The sequence below is a fragment of the Apis florea genome, unplaced genomic scaffold, assembly GCF_048593485.1.
Source record: "Apis florea isolate Af1SG1 unplaced genomic scaffold, ASM4859348v1 contig_3772_pilon, whole genome shotgun sequence".
Taxonomy (NCBI): Eukaryota; Metazoa; Arthropoda; class Insecta; order Hymenoptera; family Apidae; genus Apis; species Apis florea.
Window position 1 is genome coordinate 4,035,607 of NW_028256845.1, and position 14,319 is coordinate 4,049,925.

A 14,319-nucleotide genomic window follows, 5' to 3' on the forward strand; every position below is an offset into this window, starting at 1 on the left:
ATATTTTATTATGTAAATTAGAAAAAAAATAATCTTGATCTTATATTGCTGCATTAATTTACGCCTTTATTCTAAGTCCATCTTCCCTTCAACGATATAGAACCTGCAAATAAAAAGATGAACACTCATTGGTAATCGAATATTGTCCCTTTACATTAAGCATGCACGTAGTAAAGTTTATACTATACATTCATAGAAACAATGCGCGCTTGCGTTCTGACAATATCATGTTGAAAGTTTCTACATTGTCGACCAGTCGACAGTGAGCACCGGAGCCCTCACTATGCTTGATCGATCTTATAATAACGGTCAGTTAAAAAATATTCATTACGAAAACGACATACATTACACTTTACAAATGTGTCAATGGTTATTGAAACCTATCGGAGTGTGGCCTTTCGTTTATGATCGAACTAGCAGATTTGAACAACTTATTTCCATCGTTCTAATGGCTACGTGCTTTTCCAGTTTGTTATTTATCATCCTACCATCCGGCCATCATATGTTTTTCGTAGAGAAAGATGTGCACATCAAGGTAAAACTGCTCGGTCCAGTTGGATTCTGTTTATCGTCTACAATTAAATATTGCTATCTTGGTGTGAAAGGTGTATTTTTTGAACAATGTATCAAACATGTTGAAAAAGATTGGAAAATGGTACAAGATCCAAGTTATCGAATAATCATGTTAAAATATGCTACTATTAGCAGAAAACTCATAACTATGTGTGCCGTTTTTTTATATACCGGTGGAATGTCATATCATACTATAATGCAATTTTTGTCAAAAGAGAGAGTTAATAATAATTACACGTTTAAACCATTGACTTATCTAGGCTACGATCCATTTTTCGATACGCAATCCAGTCCTACATACGAAATCATATTTTGCATGCATTGTTTCGCCGCCATGATCATGTATAGCGTCACAACGGTTGCATATAGTTTAGCGGCGATTTTTGTCACTCATATCTGTGGGCAAATTCAAATACAAATAGCAAGATTACAAAATTTAGTAGAAAATAAGGACAAAAAGAATGACTGCGATCTTTTTGCTCTTATTGTTCATGATCATGTAGAAATTTTAAGGTAAGAAATATCAAATAAAAGTTGTTCATAAATAAATGTGATAAGAATTTTATATGCTTTATAATATAGAAGGATCATTATAAAAGCCAATACGTGGAAATTTTAGATTTTCAAAAAATGTAGAAGAAGCTTTACGTGAGATATGTTTGACAGAAATTATTGAATCTACAATAATTATGTGTTTGCTTGAATATTATTGCATGACGGTAAGCAATAAATTCAATATATACTTTAGAATTACTTTAGACTATTTAATTGAATGAAAAAATTTAAATGAAAAAAAATATTATTTAATTTTTTAGGAATGGCAAAATAGCGATGCAATTGCAATATTGACCTATTTTACTTTGTTGATTTCTTTTACATTTAACATATTTATATTTTGCTATATAGGCGAAATTCTTTCTGAACAGGTAGTTATAAAAGAATTTTGCTTACATATTTTACATACTAAAAAGCATTTTTAATAATTTTTATTAGTGTAGCCAAATTGGTACAATTTCTTATGAAATCAATTGGTACAAATTGCCTGCTAAAAAAGCTCATAACCTTATTCTACTCATTTCCATGTCGCAATATCCCCCAAAACTTACAGCTGGAAAAATAATTGATTTATCTTTCAACACATTTAGCTCTGTAAGTTTTTATTTTTTTTTCAACAATATTAGCATTTTCTGAAGTATAAAACTAAAATTTTACATTTAACAATTTTTAGGTAGTAAAAACATCGGTAATTTATTTGAATTTACTTCGAACAGTTACGGATTAATAACAGGATTAAAATTAATATAAATAATATAAATATAAATAAATTAAATAAATTAATATAAATAATAAAATATATTAATAAAATTATGCTTTTTACTTTTATCATAAAAATATAATATTGTATTATATATTTCAAAAAATATATTTGCAGATATCCTTTTTTAACTAAAATTGATTTTGAATTCTATTTAATTTTTTATTGTAATTTTAATATTTTAGTTTAAATTTGAAACACAATATGCACAATAGTAGTTTTAATATATCAAATTTATTATATACATATAGAAAATTACATGTATATAATAGACATATTTAGATAAACTTATTTACCTATATATTATATTATCTATATTAGATTTATTATTTCGAAATTTATATCGCAAACTTTTATTATTTTTTGTGATATATTTTTCTCATCTTTTATAAATAAAACATATGAAATTTATTCATATTAAATTTACTTATTGAAAAGCAACATAATGTAAATGTATAACTTACAATTTTATAAATTACTACTATATTTTTATAACAAGATATTAATTAATTGCATAAAACATATTAAAACAATAACAAAACATTTGAAGAATAACATAATATCAAGTACGTATTTAAATATTTTTAAAAGAAATATTAATAGTATATTACATATAACATAATATAAAATTATTATTATAGAAATATATAGAATAAAAATACTTACAATAAAATATTGTAAAATGAATCCAACTACATGATGAAGTCTTCCTTCATACACAGAATCTCTCCAATGAATGTGAAAACCTGTAAATGATAAAAAAAGATGATATCGATTACATTATTCGCGAAATGCATGCACATTATGAAGTTTATGGTATACGTTCATAAAAACGCAGAAATGCGCTTGCGTTCAATATCAGATAGAAAGTTTCTAGTCTGCCGATCAGTCGACAGTAAGCACTTCAGCTGTCACTATGCATGATCGATCACACGACAATATTAACGGTCAGTTGAAAAATAATCATTACAAAAGTGACATACATTACACATTACAAATGTGTCAATGGTTATTGAAACCGATCGGAGTGTGGCCTCTCATTTACAATCGAACCAGCAAATTCGAGCAACTGATTTCTATCATTTTAATGGGCACGTGTTTCTCTAGTCTGTTATTCATCATCTTACCATCCGGTCATCATATCCTTTTCGTAGAAAAAAATTTGCACATGAAAGTGAAAGCATTCGGCCCAGCTGGATTTTGTTTATCATCCACAATTAAATATTGCTACCTTGGCCTAAAAGGATCCTCGTTTGAGAGATGCATCGAACATATGAGAAAGGACTGGATGATGGTGCAAGATCCAAATCATCGAACGATCATGTTAAAATATGTAACGATTAGCAGGAAACTTATCACCATGTGCGCCGTCTTTTTATATACAGGAGGAATGTCATATCATACGATAATGCAATTTTTGTCGAAAGGAAGGAATAAAGACAATCATACGATCAGACCATTACCTTACATCGGCTACGACCCATTTTTTGATACACAGTCTAGCCCTACATACGAAATTGTGTATTGTATACATTGTTTCACAGCGATGATCATGTATAGTGTTTCAACAGTTGCATACAGTTTAGCAACAATCTTTGTTACGCATATATGTGGACAGATTCAGATACAAATAGCAAGATTACAAGATTTGGTCGAGAACAAAGAGAAGAGGAAATACGAAGATTGTGATCCTTTTGCTCTTATTGTGCACGATCATGTGGAAGTATTAAGGTAAGAAATATTATTAACGTGAATATACGTACATGATAAAAATCCTTAAAAATTAAAACGAGAAGGAACTTTAAAAAAGTAAATATGTGAAAATTATAGATTTTCGAACAATATAGAAGAAGCTTTACGAGAGATATGTTTTACAGAAATTATAGAGTGTACGATAGATATGTGTATGCTTGAATATTATTGCATAATGGTAAGCAATAAAATTAAATTACATATAAGTTAAAGACTGATTATAAATCTATTATTTTAGGAATGGTCAGCAGGCGATACGATTACGCTTTTAACTTTTTTTACTTTATTGACCTCTTTCACATTTAATATATTTATATTCTGCTATATAGGTGAAATTCTGACTGAACAGGTAATAATTATAAGAATTTTGTTTATTTTAATATTTTTTATTCTATTAAGCAAAGTCAATAATCGTTATTAGTGTAGTCAAATTGGTACAGTTTCCTATGAAATCGATTGGTATAAATTATCACCTAAGGAAGCTTATAGTCTTATTTTACTGATCTCCGTATCACAGCATCCACCAAAATTAACAGCAGGAAAAATAATCGAATTATCTTTGAACACATTTAGTACTGTAAGTTTCAATTCTTCAAACATTTTTAGAAATAAACAATAAAATATTATGGAATTGTTTTTAGGTAGCAAAAACATCGATAGTTTATTTGAATTTGCTTCGAACGGTCACAAACTGGTAATAAAACTTATAGTTTTTAGTTTTTACTATTATCATCGTAAAAACATTATTTTACTATTAAAAAAATATTTTTACAGATATTCTTTTTTAAGTAAAATTGGAGCTGAATTTGAACTCTTCTCTTTAATTTATTCCGACATTCAAAATTTATTTTTGAAATGATTAAAAATAGCTTATATTGATATAAGCTGTTTATTACAAATATGCATTTTAAAACTCATTTGTTATTTAAATACTTATATTGCACTATTATTTTATAATAGTTTCGTCTTGTTTTCATTAATAATTAGACATATGAAAAATTATTTACACAAAACTTACTAAAAAGTAGCTCAGTATAATATATTTTTTTATTACAAAATACTAATTATTTGCACAATATATAAATGACAATTAAAATAAATTTAAAGAGTAGCACAATATCAAGTATATATTATTAATTATTTTCTAAAAACAATTATTACTTTATTTAAATATTTTTTAAACATAAATCCGATGGAATAATATAGTTTCGATCTTTCTTACACATAACACAATCTCATCAATGAACATGGAACTTATAAATGATAAAAAAAAACGACGATGGTTATTGATAGATGCCATCCTATATTATTCGTGAAACGTATGCACGCGAAAGTTCATGGTATACATTCATAAAAACGCAGAAACGTGCGCTTGCGTTCTGACAATATCGCGGAGAAAGTTTTTAACTTGCCGATCAGTCGGCAGTGAACACTTCAGTTGTCACTATGCATGATCGATTACACCACAATATTGAAAGTCAGCTGAAAAATAGTTATTATAAGAGCGATATACATTACACATTACAAATGTGTCAATGGTTATTGAAACCAATCGGAGTGTGGCCTCTCATTTGCAATCAAACTAACAAATTCGAACAATTCGTTTCGATCATTTTAATGATTATGTGCTTCTCCAGTCTATTATTTATCATCTTACCATCTGGTCATCATTATTTCTTTATAGAGAAAAATTTGAATATGAAAGTGAAAGCTCTTGGACCAGTTAGTTTCTGTGTATCATCCACAATTAAATATTGCTATCTTGTCTTAAAAAGATCCTCATTTGAAAAATGTATTGAACATATGAAAAGAGATTGGATGATAGTACAGGATCCAAATCATCGAATGATTATGTTAAAATATGCGACGATTAGTAGAAGACTTATTACCATATGCGCCGTTTTTTTATATTCAGGAGGAATGTCGTATCACACTATAATACAATTTTTATCGAAGAGAAAGAATAATGATAATCACACGATCAGACCATTACCTTATATTGGCTACGATCCATTTTTCGATACACAATCTAGCCCTACGTACGAAATTGTGTTTTGTATACATTGCTTCACAGCGATGATGATGTACAGTATTTCAACGGTTGCATACAGTTTGGCAGCAATCTTTGTTACACATATTTGTGGACAGATTCAAATACAAATAGCAAGATTGCAAGATTTAGTTGAGAATAAGGAGAGGAAGAAATATGAGAGTTGTGATCCTTTTGCTCTTATCGTGCGCGATCATGTGGAAATTTTAAGGTAAGGATCAAATATGTTATTTTGAATAAACGAATGCGATAATATTTAAAATTAGAATGTGTAAAAATTATAGATTTTCGAACAATATAGAAGAAGCTTTAAGAGAGATATGTTTTACGGAAATCATAGAGTGCACGTTAAATATGTGTATGCTCGAATACTATTGTTTAATTGTAAGTAATTAAATGAAGTTATATTAAAATTAAAAAAGTCTGAATATAAAAATGTTATTTACTCTATCTTTTAGGAATGGTCAGCAGGCGATACAATTACGCTTTTAACTTTTTTTACTTTATTGACCTCTTTCACATTTAATATATTTATATTCTGCTATATAGGTGAAATTCTGACCGAGCAGGTAATTATAAGAATTTTATTTATTTTAATATTTTCTATTTTATTAAGCAAAGTCAATCGTTATTAGTGTAGTCAAATTGGTACAGTTTCCTATGAAATTGATTGGTATAAATTATCACCCAAGGAAGCTTACAATCTTATTTTATTAATCTCCATATCGCAATATCCACCAAAATTAACAGCAGGAAAAATAATCGAATTGTCTTTGAATACATTTAGCTCTGTAAGTTTTGATTTTTCAAATATTTTTAAAAATATTTTTAAATCGAAATTTTATACTGAATCGTTTTTAGGTAGCAAAAACATCAGTAGTTTATTTGAATTTGCTTCGAACAGTTACAAACTGGTAATGAAATTTATTTTTTATTTATAATTATTATAATTATTATCAGGATTATATCATTATATTTTTATATTTTATTTTCACAGATATTTTTTACCAAGAATCAACTCCTAGGTATTTGTATTAATTAAATAATAAAATATATGATTTAAATTCCAGTTTTAGATGTTAGAAAAACACTGAATATATAATTTCTAAATATTTCTCTTAAGAGTTGAAATTAAATTTTTAATATTTTCTTTTCATTTCATTATTATTTCGAAAAATTAATCTATTTTTTTATGAGACAAGAAAATATGCAAGCATAGAAATTAATTATATATCACAAATTTTTATAGCATTAAAAAATATTTTTGAACCGCATAAAAATAAATATTTCATAATATATTAAATCTACACACACATTTTAAATATTTTTTTATCACAAATTAATATATCGCACATCATTTCAAATCACTTATATATAATATTAGTTTTCAATCTATTCTTTTCACCATTTTCGAACATGAAATTTTATAGAACGAACTGATAGCCTCCACTATAATTACAGTTCTATTTACTTCTTTTAATAAGTATCGATCGATTTACAATTGTAGTAAGAGAAGCACGCACGCGATATTACGAGCGCAAACTCAACAGCAACTGTCACCAGACTATTACAAACAGTCGCTTTCCTACTGTCTAGCAAGATGCACTTCTCTGTTCGAAATTTAATCAATAAACCGCAAAATCCTAATTACGAGAAAGATATAGTTTATGTGACGAAACATAACAAATGGGTTCTCACTTCTATTGGCATTTGGCCAACAGTACTAAAGAACATCGGTAAAATTTTACCGAAAATTGTGATTGGAATTAATAATTTATTGTGTTTTTTCACTCTGATCCAAAGTACGTTACACGTCATATTGGAGCAAAAGGATACATTACTAAGACTGAAGCTTTTTGGTTTAATTTTTTTCTCTTTCATGTCATTGATGAAATATTGGGCTCTAACGATACGTAAATCGGAAATCGAATACTGCATCGAACAGGTGCAATTAGATTGGAAACAAGTTAATTAAAACATATTTTTATTAAAGATTTTGATTTCATGTGTATTTAAATATATCGATACACGGATAGTAAATAAAATTAAACTTCATCCACGATTAATTAACATATAAATATTTATATTTCTATTAAAATCGTGTTTTATATATATATATATATATACAAACATTATTTTTTTATATCATAATATATTTTATATATGTATATCTATTATATTCTTAAATTTCATGAAATATATGTTTTACATATATTTTTATATGTTCCGTGTATACGCGTATTTTAATACAACACGTTTACTATTATAATATTTTTTATATTTATTAGAATTATACTTTTTTTTAATAAAATCTACCATTTAGCAGGTAAAGATGGAAAATGATCGCGAACTTATGTTAAAATACGGAATAATCGGTCGAAATTTGACTATCTATAGTATTTTATTCATGTACATCAGTGGTATTATGTACGTTTCTATTATGCAGTATGCGATGAAATTGCAGATTAATGATAATAATCAAACGAGTAAAGTGTTGATTTATCCTGCATATAGTAACAGTATTCAAAAAAGTCCTATTTATGAAATAATATATGGTATTCAATGTATTTGTGCATACGTCCTCGATAGTGTAACGTCTGGTGCTTGCGGCTTGACCGCACTTTTCGTAACCCATGCCTGTGGACAAATCGACGTTATTATATCTCGATTGGATGACATAGTTGCTGGACAATTTCACAAGAAAAAATCAAACTCAAACATACGAGTGATAGAAATTATTAAACATCACATAAAAATTTTAAAGTAAAAATATAAAGGTGATGTAAGTCATTATTTATCGTTTATGAAAACTTATCATGTGTTATTGTAGATTTTCAGCTATGGTTGAAAAAGTACTGCAAGAAGTATTCTTTTTAGAATTTATTAGTTCCACTTTTGTAATATGTTTGCTTGAATATTATTGCATTACGGTACGTTTTTATTTCTTTCCATTTTGGTTTTTATGAGTTTATTATATTTTTACATTTACACAGGATTGGGAACAAAATAATATGATTGGTCTCACATCGTATGCATTACTATTAATATCATTGACATTTAATATGTTCTTGTTATGCTATATTGGTGATCTTCTAATACAAAAGGTACTTTTGTATAGATTAACTTATATTTTTATATTCTTATAATTGTAAGAATGTTCACTGAGCCATCTTTGGTAAGAAAATATTTCAACAACCATATTTCTTTTTTCTTTAGAATACAACATTTTTCTCTGCACAATTTAGACAAGTTATGCAAAAATTGTTAAAGCACATTCGATTCACTTGTAGAAACAATTTTAAATTATCATTTATTCCTTTTTTTACTGGCTTCAAATATTCGATTCACTCATATATTTTAAAAATTTGAAATTTAATCACTTGCAAAAAATATTCACGTTTTTTTTCTTTAATAAAAAATTTTCTATATCAATGTATATGAAAACATATTGATAAATTTGTTACTTGCATCACAGAGTGGTAACGTCGGAGTAGCCGTGTTCATGATTGACTGGTACCATTTACCAACGAAAACGATTCAAAATCTTATCTTGATCATGGCCATGTCGAATAGTCCGGCGAAACTTAGTGTCGGTAGGATAGTTGATTTATCTTTGTCTACTTTTGGAAATGTACGTTTATATTGATATATTAATTACAAGAATGTGGTGGTGATATAAATGAAAATTATTAGAACTTTATTTGTCAGCAATTACATTTCGCAGGTTTTAAAGACGACATTCGTATATTTAAACTTTCTTCAAACTGCTGTTATGCAATAATCTTAAAAATGTTTTTATAATTGTTTTAACTTATAAAATATTAAATAATAAATAAAAACTATGTTGTAAAGATATTTACTATGTAATTGTCTAAATTTTTGTGAAAAATAATTATATATACATGAAATTATTAAAATAGATAATAAAATATTTGTCTATTTGTAATAATAAAATCAAGTTATGTGTGAATCTTAACCAATAATAGATTCCAAAGTGATTGATTACATCCGTATGAAATAATTAGATATAGTTTTCTATAAAAATTGATTGATATAAATTATCATCACAAAGAAGTTTACGACTTTATTTTATTAATATCCATATCACAATATTCATCAAAATTAATGACGAGAAAAATAATCGAATTATTTTTTAATGCATTTAACTCTGTTATGATTTTTCAAACATTTTTAAAAATATATTTAAATCAAATTTTTATATTTTTAAATAGCAAAATTATTAATATATTTAAATTTACTTCGAATAATTACAAGTAATGAAATTTATTTCTTTTTATTTTTTTGTTTTTAATTATTATCAAAGAATTATATCATTATATTTTTATATTTTATTTTCACAAATATTCTTTATTAAATATCAATTATATTAAATATTTGTATTAATTATAACATGTATGATTTAAATTCTAATTTATTAGATTTTAGAAAAATAGTGAATATATAATTTCTAAATATTTTTATTAAAAGTTGAAATTAAATTTTTAAAATTTTCTTTTCATTAATTAATATTTCGTAGTAAGTAAGTAATCTATCTCTTTATGAGATAGATCAAGAAAATATGCAAGCATAAAAATTAATTATTTCACAAATTTTCACAGCACTTTTGAAAAACATAAAAGATATAAATATTTCATAATAGAAACTCATTTTACAAACATGTACTTTCTTATGAATGCATCACACATTATTTCAGAATTTAATCGATCACTTATACATAACATCGGTTTTCAATCCAATCTTTTCACCATCTTCGAACGTAAAATTTTATAGAACTGATAGCCTCTACTATAATTACAGTCTTTTACTTCTATTTACTTCTTTTAATAAGTATCGATCGATTTACAATTGTAGTAACAGAAGTACGCACGCGATATTACGAGCGCAAGCTCAACAGCGACTGTCACCAAACTACCACAAACAGTCGCTTTTCTACTATCCAGCAACATGCACTTCTCCATTCGAAATCCGATCAATGAACCGCGAAATCCTAATTACGAAAAAGATATAGCTTACGTGACGAAATATAACAAATGGGTTCTTAGTTGCATTGGCATTTGGCCGATAGTACTAAAAAATACGAATAAAATTTTACCGAAAATAGTGATTGGGATTAATAATTTATTGTGTTCTTTTATCCTAATCCAAAGTGCATTGCATATCATATATGAAGAGAAAGATGTATTGTTAAGATTGAAGATTCTCGGTTTAATTTTTTTCTCTTTAATATCATTGATGAAATATTGGGCTCTAACGATACACAAACCGGAAATCAAATATTGCATCGAACAGGTGCAATTAGATTGGAAACAGGTTAATTAAAATATATATATTTATTAAAAGTTCCTACTTCATGTGTATTTAAATACATCTGTACACATGTAGTAAATGAAATTGAATTTCAATTCATGTATTTTGTAATATTCAAGCGTGTTATATATATACAAATATTATTTTTATATTTCATAATATATTTTATGTATATATAAACATATTTTTATATATTGTATATATGATTTCTATATATTTTCATATTTTTACTTATCATATTTTTTATTTTTATATTTTTTATTTTCTTTTTTCATTTCAAGAAATTCTTTTTTTCCTAGCTTTCTTAATATTCTTGCGAGTTTCTTCCAACAGACTATACTTTGTCCAAAAATTAAAGAAAGAAAACAAATCGAAAAATTTATATCCATTACATCATCTTACGAATGAAGAAAGACTGGAAGCTTGGATTTATTAGGAACATAAAGTGCGCATGGAAATATTCATGATGTCACAGACAGAAGAGCAACATTGCGTGAGAACAAAAAAGATGCTATTAATTTAGTTATGCAGCTTCTGATATTTTCTATATCAAATACTCGCATAATTCATATATTTCTATTTTGTTTTATATTTTATTGTATACCAACACATATTATATTTTATATTTTTAAATTTTTATATATCACTTTATATCTATATATTTATATATAGATATCATAATTTTATATCTATATATTTTTATATTCTTAAATTTCAAATGCATATTTTATATATACTTTTATATTTCTTATGTACATGTGTATTTTATTACACGTTTAGAATCATGATTTTTAACGTTCATATAAGAGTTATTTACAAATGAAAAATCTTTTTTTAATAAATTTTTTAATAAATTTCACAGGTAGAGATGGAAAATGATCGCGAACTTATGTTAAAATACGGGATGCTCGGCCGAAATTTAACCATCTATAGTATTTTGTTCATGTACATCGGTAGTATTACTTATATGTCTATTACGCAATATGCAATGGGATTACAGATTAATGAACATCAATCTAATCAAACGATTAGAGTGTTGATTTATCCTACATATGGTTACAATATTCAAAAAAGTCCTATTTATGAAATAATATACGGTATTCAATTTATGTGCGGATATGTCGTCGACACTATAACATCTGGTGCTTGCGGTTTGGCCGCACTTTTTGTAACCCATGCCTGTGGACAAATCGATATCATTACGTCTCGATTGGATGACATAGTTGCTGGACAATTCTACAACAAAAATTTAAATCCGAATATACGACTGATGGCAATCATTAAACATCATATAAGAATTTTAAAGTAAAAATATAAAAATGATATGAATCATTACTTGTTATTTATGAAAACTTATCATGTATTATTATAGATTTTCAGCGGTAGTTGAAACAGTTTTGCAAGAAGTATTCTTTTTGGAATTCGCTGGTTCTACTTTTGTAATATGTTTACTTGAATATTATTGCATTGCGGTACGTTTTTGTTTCTTTCCATTTTAGTTTCTATCAGTACATCATATTTTTACGTTTACACCAGGATTGGGAACAAAAAAATATAATTAGTCTGACATCATATATATTACTATTAATATCATTGACGTTTAATATGTTCTTATTATGCTATATTGGTGATCTTCTAATACAAAAGGTATTATGTGCTATATTTTTATATTCCTATATATATGTAATATTTAATATATATATATTGTAAGAATGATCATTGAGCCATCTACAAAAAAGTATGTCTCAACAATCAAAAATACCTTTTTTTCTTTACATTACAACTTTTTCACATAATCTAAACAAATTATCAAAGCACATTCAATCACTTCTAGACACAATGTTAAATTTATTATTTTGATTGTTTTCATTGTTATTTATTTATCTTCACTTAGTCTTTCTTTTTTAGCTTTAAACACTCAGTTCACTCACGTATTTCAAAAATTTGAAATTTGAAATTAATTGCAAGAAATATTCACGTTTTTCTTCTTTTATAAAAATTGTGTGTATTAATGTATATAAAAATTCATTAATAAATTTATTATTTGCATCACAGAGTGGTAACATCGGAGTAGTCGTGTTCATGATTGACTGGTTTCACTTACCAACGAAAACGATTCAAAATCTTATTTTGATCATGGCTATGTCAAATAATCCGGCAAAACTTACTGTTGGTAGGATAGTTGATTTATCTTTGTCTACTTTTGGAAATGTACGTTTATACTAATACATAAATTACAAGAATATGGTGGTGACATAAATGAAAATTATACAATTGGAACTCTACTTGTCAGCAATTACGTTTCGCAGGTTTTAAAGACGACATTCGTGTATTTAAACTTCCTTCAGACTGCTGTTATGCAATAATTCTTACAAGTGTTTTTATAATTGTCTTCAATCATAAAATATTAAATAGTAAATAAAGAAATATGTTGTAAAAATATTTACTGTTATGTAATTGCTTGAATTTTTGTGAAATATAATTATATATTATATATACACGAAAATATTGAAATAGATATAATAGACATTTGTCTATTTATAACAAATAATAATGTCAAGCTTATATTTTATCTTAACCAATAGATTCTAAAAATTATTTCAAAGGAATTGCCTATGTGAAATAACCAGTTGAAAAATAAAATAAGACAAGCTTTCACACATTTTTTAAATTTAAGTAACAATAAGAAAATATCTACAACTTATTTTATTAATGATTACTTATTCTTGCATTTATGTAAATATTAATATTATTTTATAGGATATCCACATAAAAATACAAACGAGTTTATTATTATTCTTATAATATTCTTACAATTTCTTAATCATTAATTTTCACTTTTCACTTACATATAAATATAAAGAAAAACATTGCTTATATAATCAAACACAAAATGGGTTATGAAATTTATCAGCATTTGGCTTTTTAAAGGATATCGCAAAATTTTTATTGAAAATTGTAATTGAAATTTATTCTATTTCTTGCTATTATATTATGCATCCTGAAAATTATTATATATATCATATTTTAAAAAAAAATAATGTGATAAAATTAAAATTATGCAGGTTACTGACTACTTTCTATTCGATTGTATTGATGAAATATTGGAGTGATAAAATTAGAACGTGAGAAAGGAAGATATTCTTTCATAGAAATCATAGATATTCTATCATAGATATTCTTTATCAACTTTTTCAACTTCATATTTGTATTAATTATAACATGTATGATTTAAATTCCAATAATTTATTAGGTTTTTAAAAAATAATAAATATAAAATTTCTAAATATTTTTATTAAAA

General features: G+C 25.9%; 5 protein-coding genes across 14 annotated transcripts; all 5 read left to right on the forward strand.

The window, feature by feature from the left end:
* The first annotated feature begins 85 nt into the window (after positions 1 to 85).
* On the forward strand, positions 86 to 1,922 carry Or52 (odorant receptor 52). The gene is made up of 5 exons (XM_086915162.1): positions 86 to 1,086; positions 1,193 to 1,292; positions 1,389 to 1,499; positions 1,567 to 1,722; positions 1,802 to 1,922. The coding sequence occupies exons 1-5, from the start codon at positions 284 to 286 to the stop codon at positions 1,853 to 1,855; spliced, it is 1,224 nt and encodes a 407-aa protein (XP_086771288.1). The 5' UTR covers positions 86 to 283; the 3' UTR covers positions 1,856 to 1,922.
* Positions 1,923 to 2,739: 817 nt separating this feature from the next.
* On the forward strand, positions 2,740 to 4,662 carry Or53 (odorant receptor 53). Of its 4 annotated transcripts, XM_031914957.2 has the most exons (6): positions 2,740 to 3,619; positions 3,719 to 3,818; positions 3,879 to 3,989; positions 4,062 to 4,217; positions 4,282 to 4,334; positions 4,415 to 4,662. In XM_031914957.2, coding segments are annotated over exons 1-6 (1,236 nt in total). In that variant the 5' UTR covers positions 2,740 to 2,804; the 3' UTR covers positions 4,416 to 4,662. The 4 variants fall into 4 exon arrangements, 3 of the variants coding, with proteins under 3 accessions (XP_031770817.1, XP_086771279.1, XP_003691464.1); XR_015294415.1 differs by lacking the exon at positions 4,415 to 4,662 and having other exon boundaries at positions 4,067 to 4,217; XM_086915153.1 differs by lacking the exon at positions 4,062 to 4,217.
* Positions 4,663 to 4,804: 142 nt separating this feature from the next.
* Positions 4,805 to 6,866, forward strand: LOC100868791 (odorant receptor 4). Of its 3 annotated transcripts, none has more exons than XR_015294416.1 (6): positions 4,805 to 5,901; positions 5,975 to 6,074; positions 6,149 to 6,259; positions 6,345 to 6,481; positions 6,552 to 6,604; positions 6,688 to 6,771. XR_015294416.1 is itself a non-coding variant. In XM_031914959.2 (6 exons), coding segments are annotated over exons 1-6 (1,236 nt in total). In that variant the 5' UTR covers positions 4,810 to 5,086; the 3' UTR covers positions 6,689 to 6,866. The 3 variants fall into 3 exon arrangements, 2 of the variants coding, with proteins under 2 accessions (XP_003691463.2, XP_031770819.2); XM_031914959.2 differs by having other exon boundaries at positions 4,810 to 5,901; positions 6,326 to 6,481; positions 6,688 to 6,866; XM_003691415.4 differs by lacking the exon at positions 6,688 to 6,771 and having other exon boundaries at positions 4,807 to 5,901; positions 6,326 to 6,481; positions 6,552 to 6,608.
* A 274-nt stretch (positions 6,867 to 7,140) lies between these two features.
* On the forward strand, positions 7,141 to 9,817 carry LOC100868680 (odorant receptor 10-like). 5 transcript variants are annotated; one of them, XM_086915145.1, is made up of 6 exons: positions 7,141 to 7,656; positions 8,014 to 8,453; positions 8,521 to 8,620; positions 8,684 to 8,794; positions 9,166 to 9,321; positions 9,399 to 9,817. In XM_086915145.1, exons 1-6 carry the CDS (start codon positions 7,291 to 7,293, stop codon positions 9,489 to 9,491), a joined length of 1,266 nt encoding a protein of 421 aa, XP_086771271.1. In that variant the 5' UTR covers positions 7,141 to 7,290; the 3' UTR covers positions 9,492 to 9,817. The 5 variants fall into 5 exon arrangements, with proteins under 5 accessions (XP_086771271.1, XP_031770822.2, XP_086771272.1 ...); XM_031914962.2 differs by having other exon boundaries at positions 9,415 to 9,817; XM_086915146.1 differs by having other exon boundaries at positions 8,017 to 8,453.
* Positions 9,818 to 10,268: 451 nt separating this feature from the next.
* On the forward strand, positions 10,269 to 14,236 carry LOC100868565 (odorant receptor 4-like). The gene is made up of 6 exons (XM_003691413.4): positions 10,269 to 11,021; positions 11,881 to 12,323; positions 12,391 to 12,490; positions 12,555 to 12,665; positions 13,074 to 13,229; positions 13,328 to 14,236. The coding sequence occupies exons 1-6, from the start codon at positions 10,656 to 10,658 to the stop codon at positions 13,382 to 13,384; spliced, it is 1,233 nt and encodes a 410-aa protein (XP_003691461.2). The 5' UTR covers positions 10,269 to 10,655; the 3' UTR covers positions 13,385 to 14,236.
* The last annotated feature ends 83 nt before the right edge of the window (positions 14,237 to 14,319 follow it).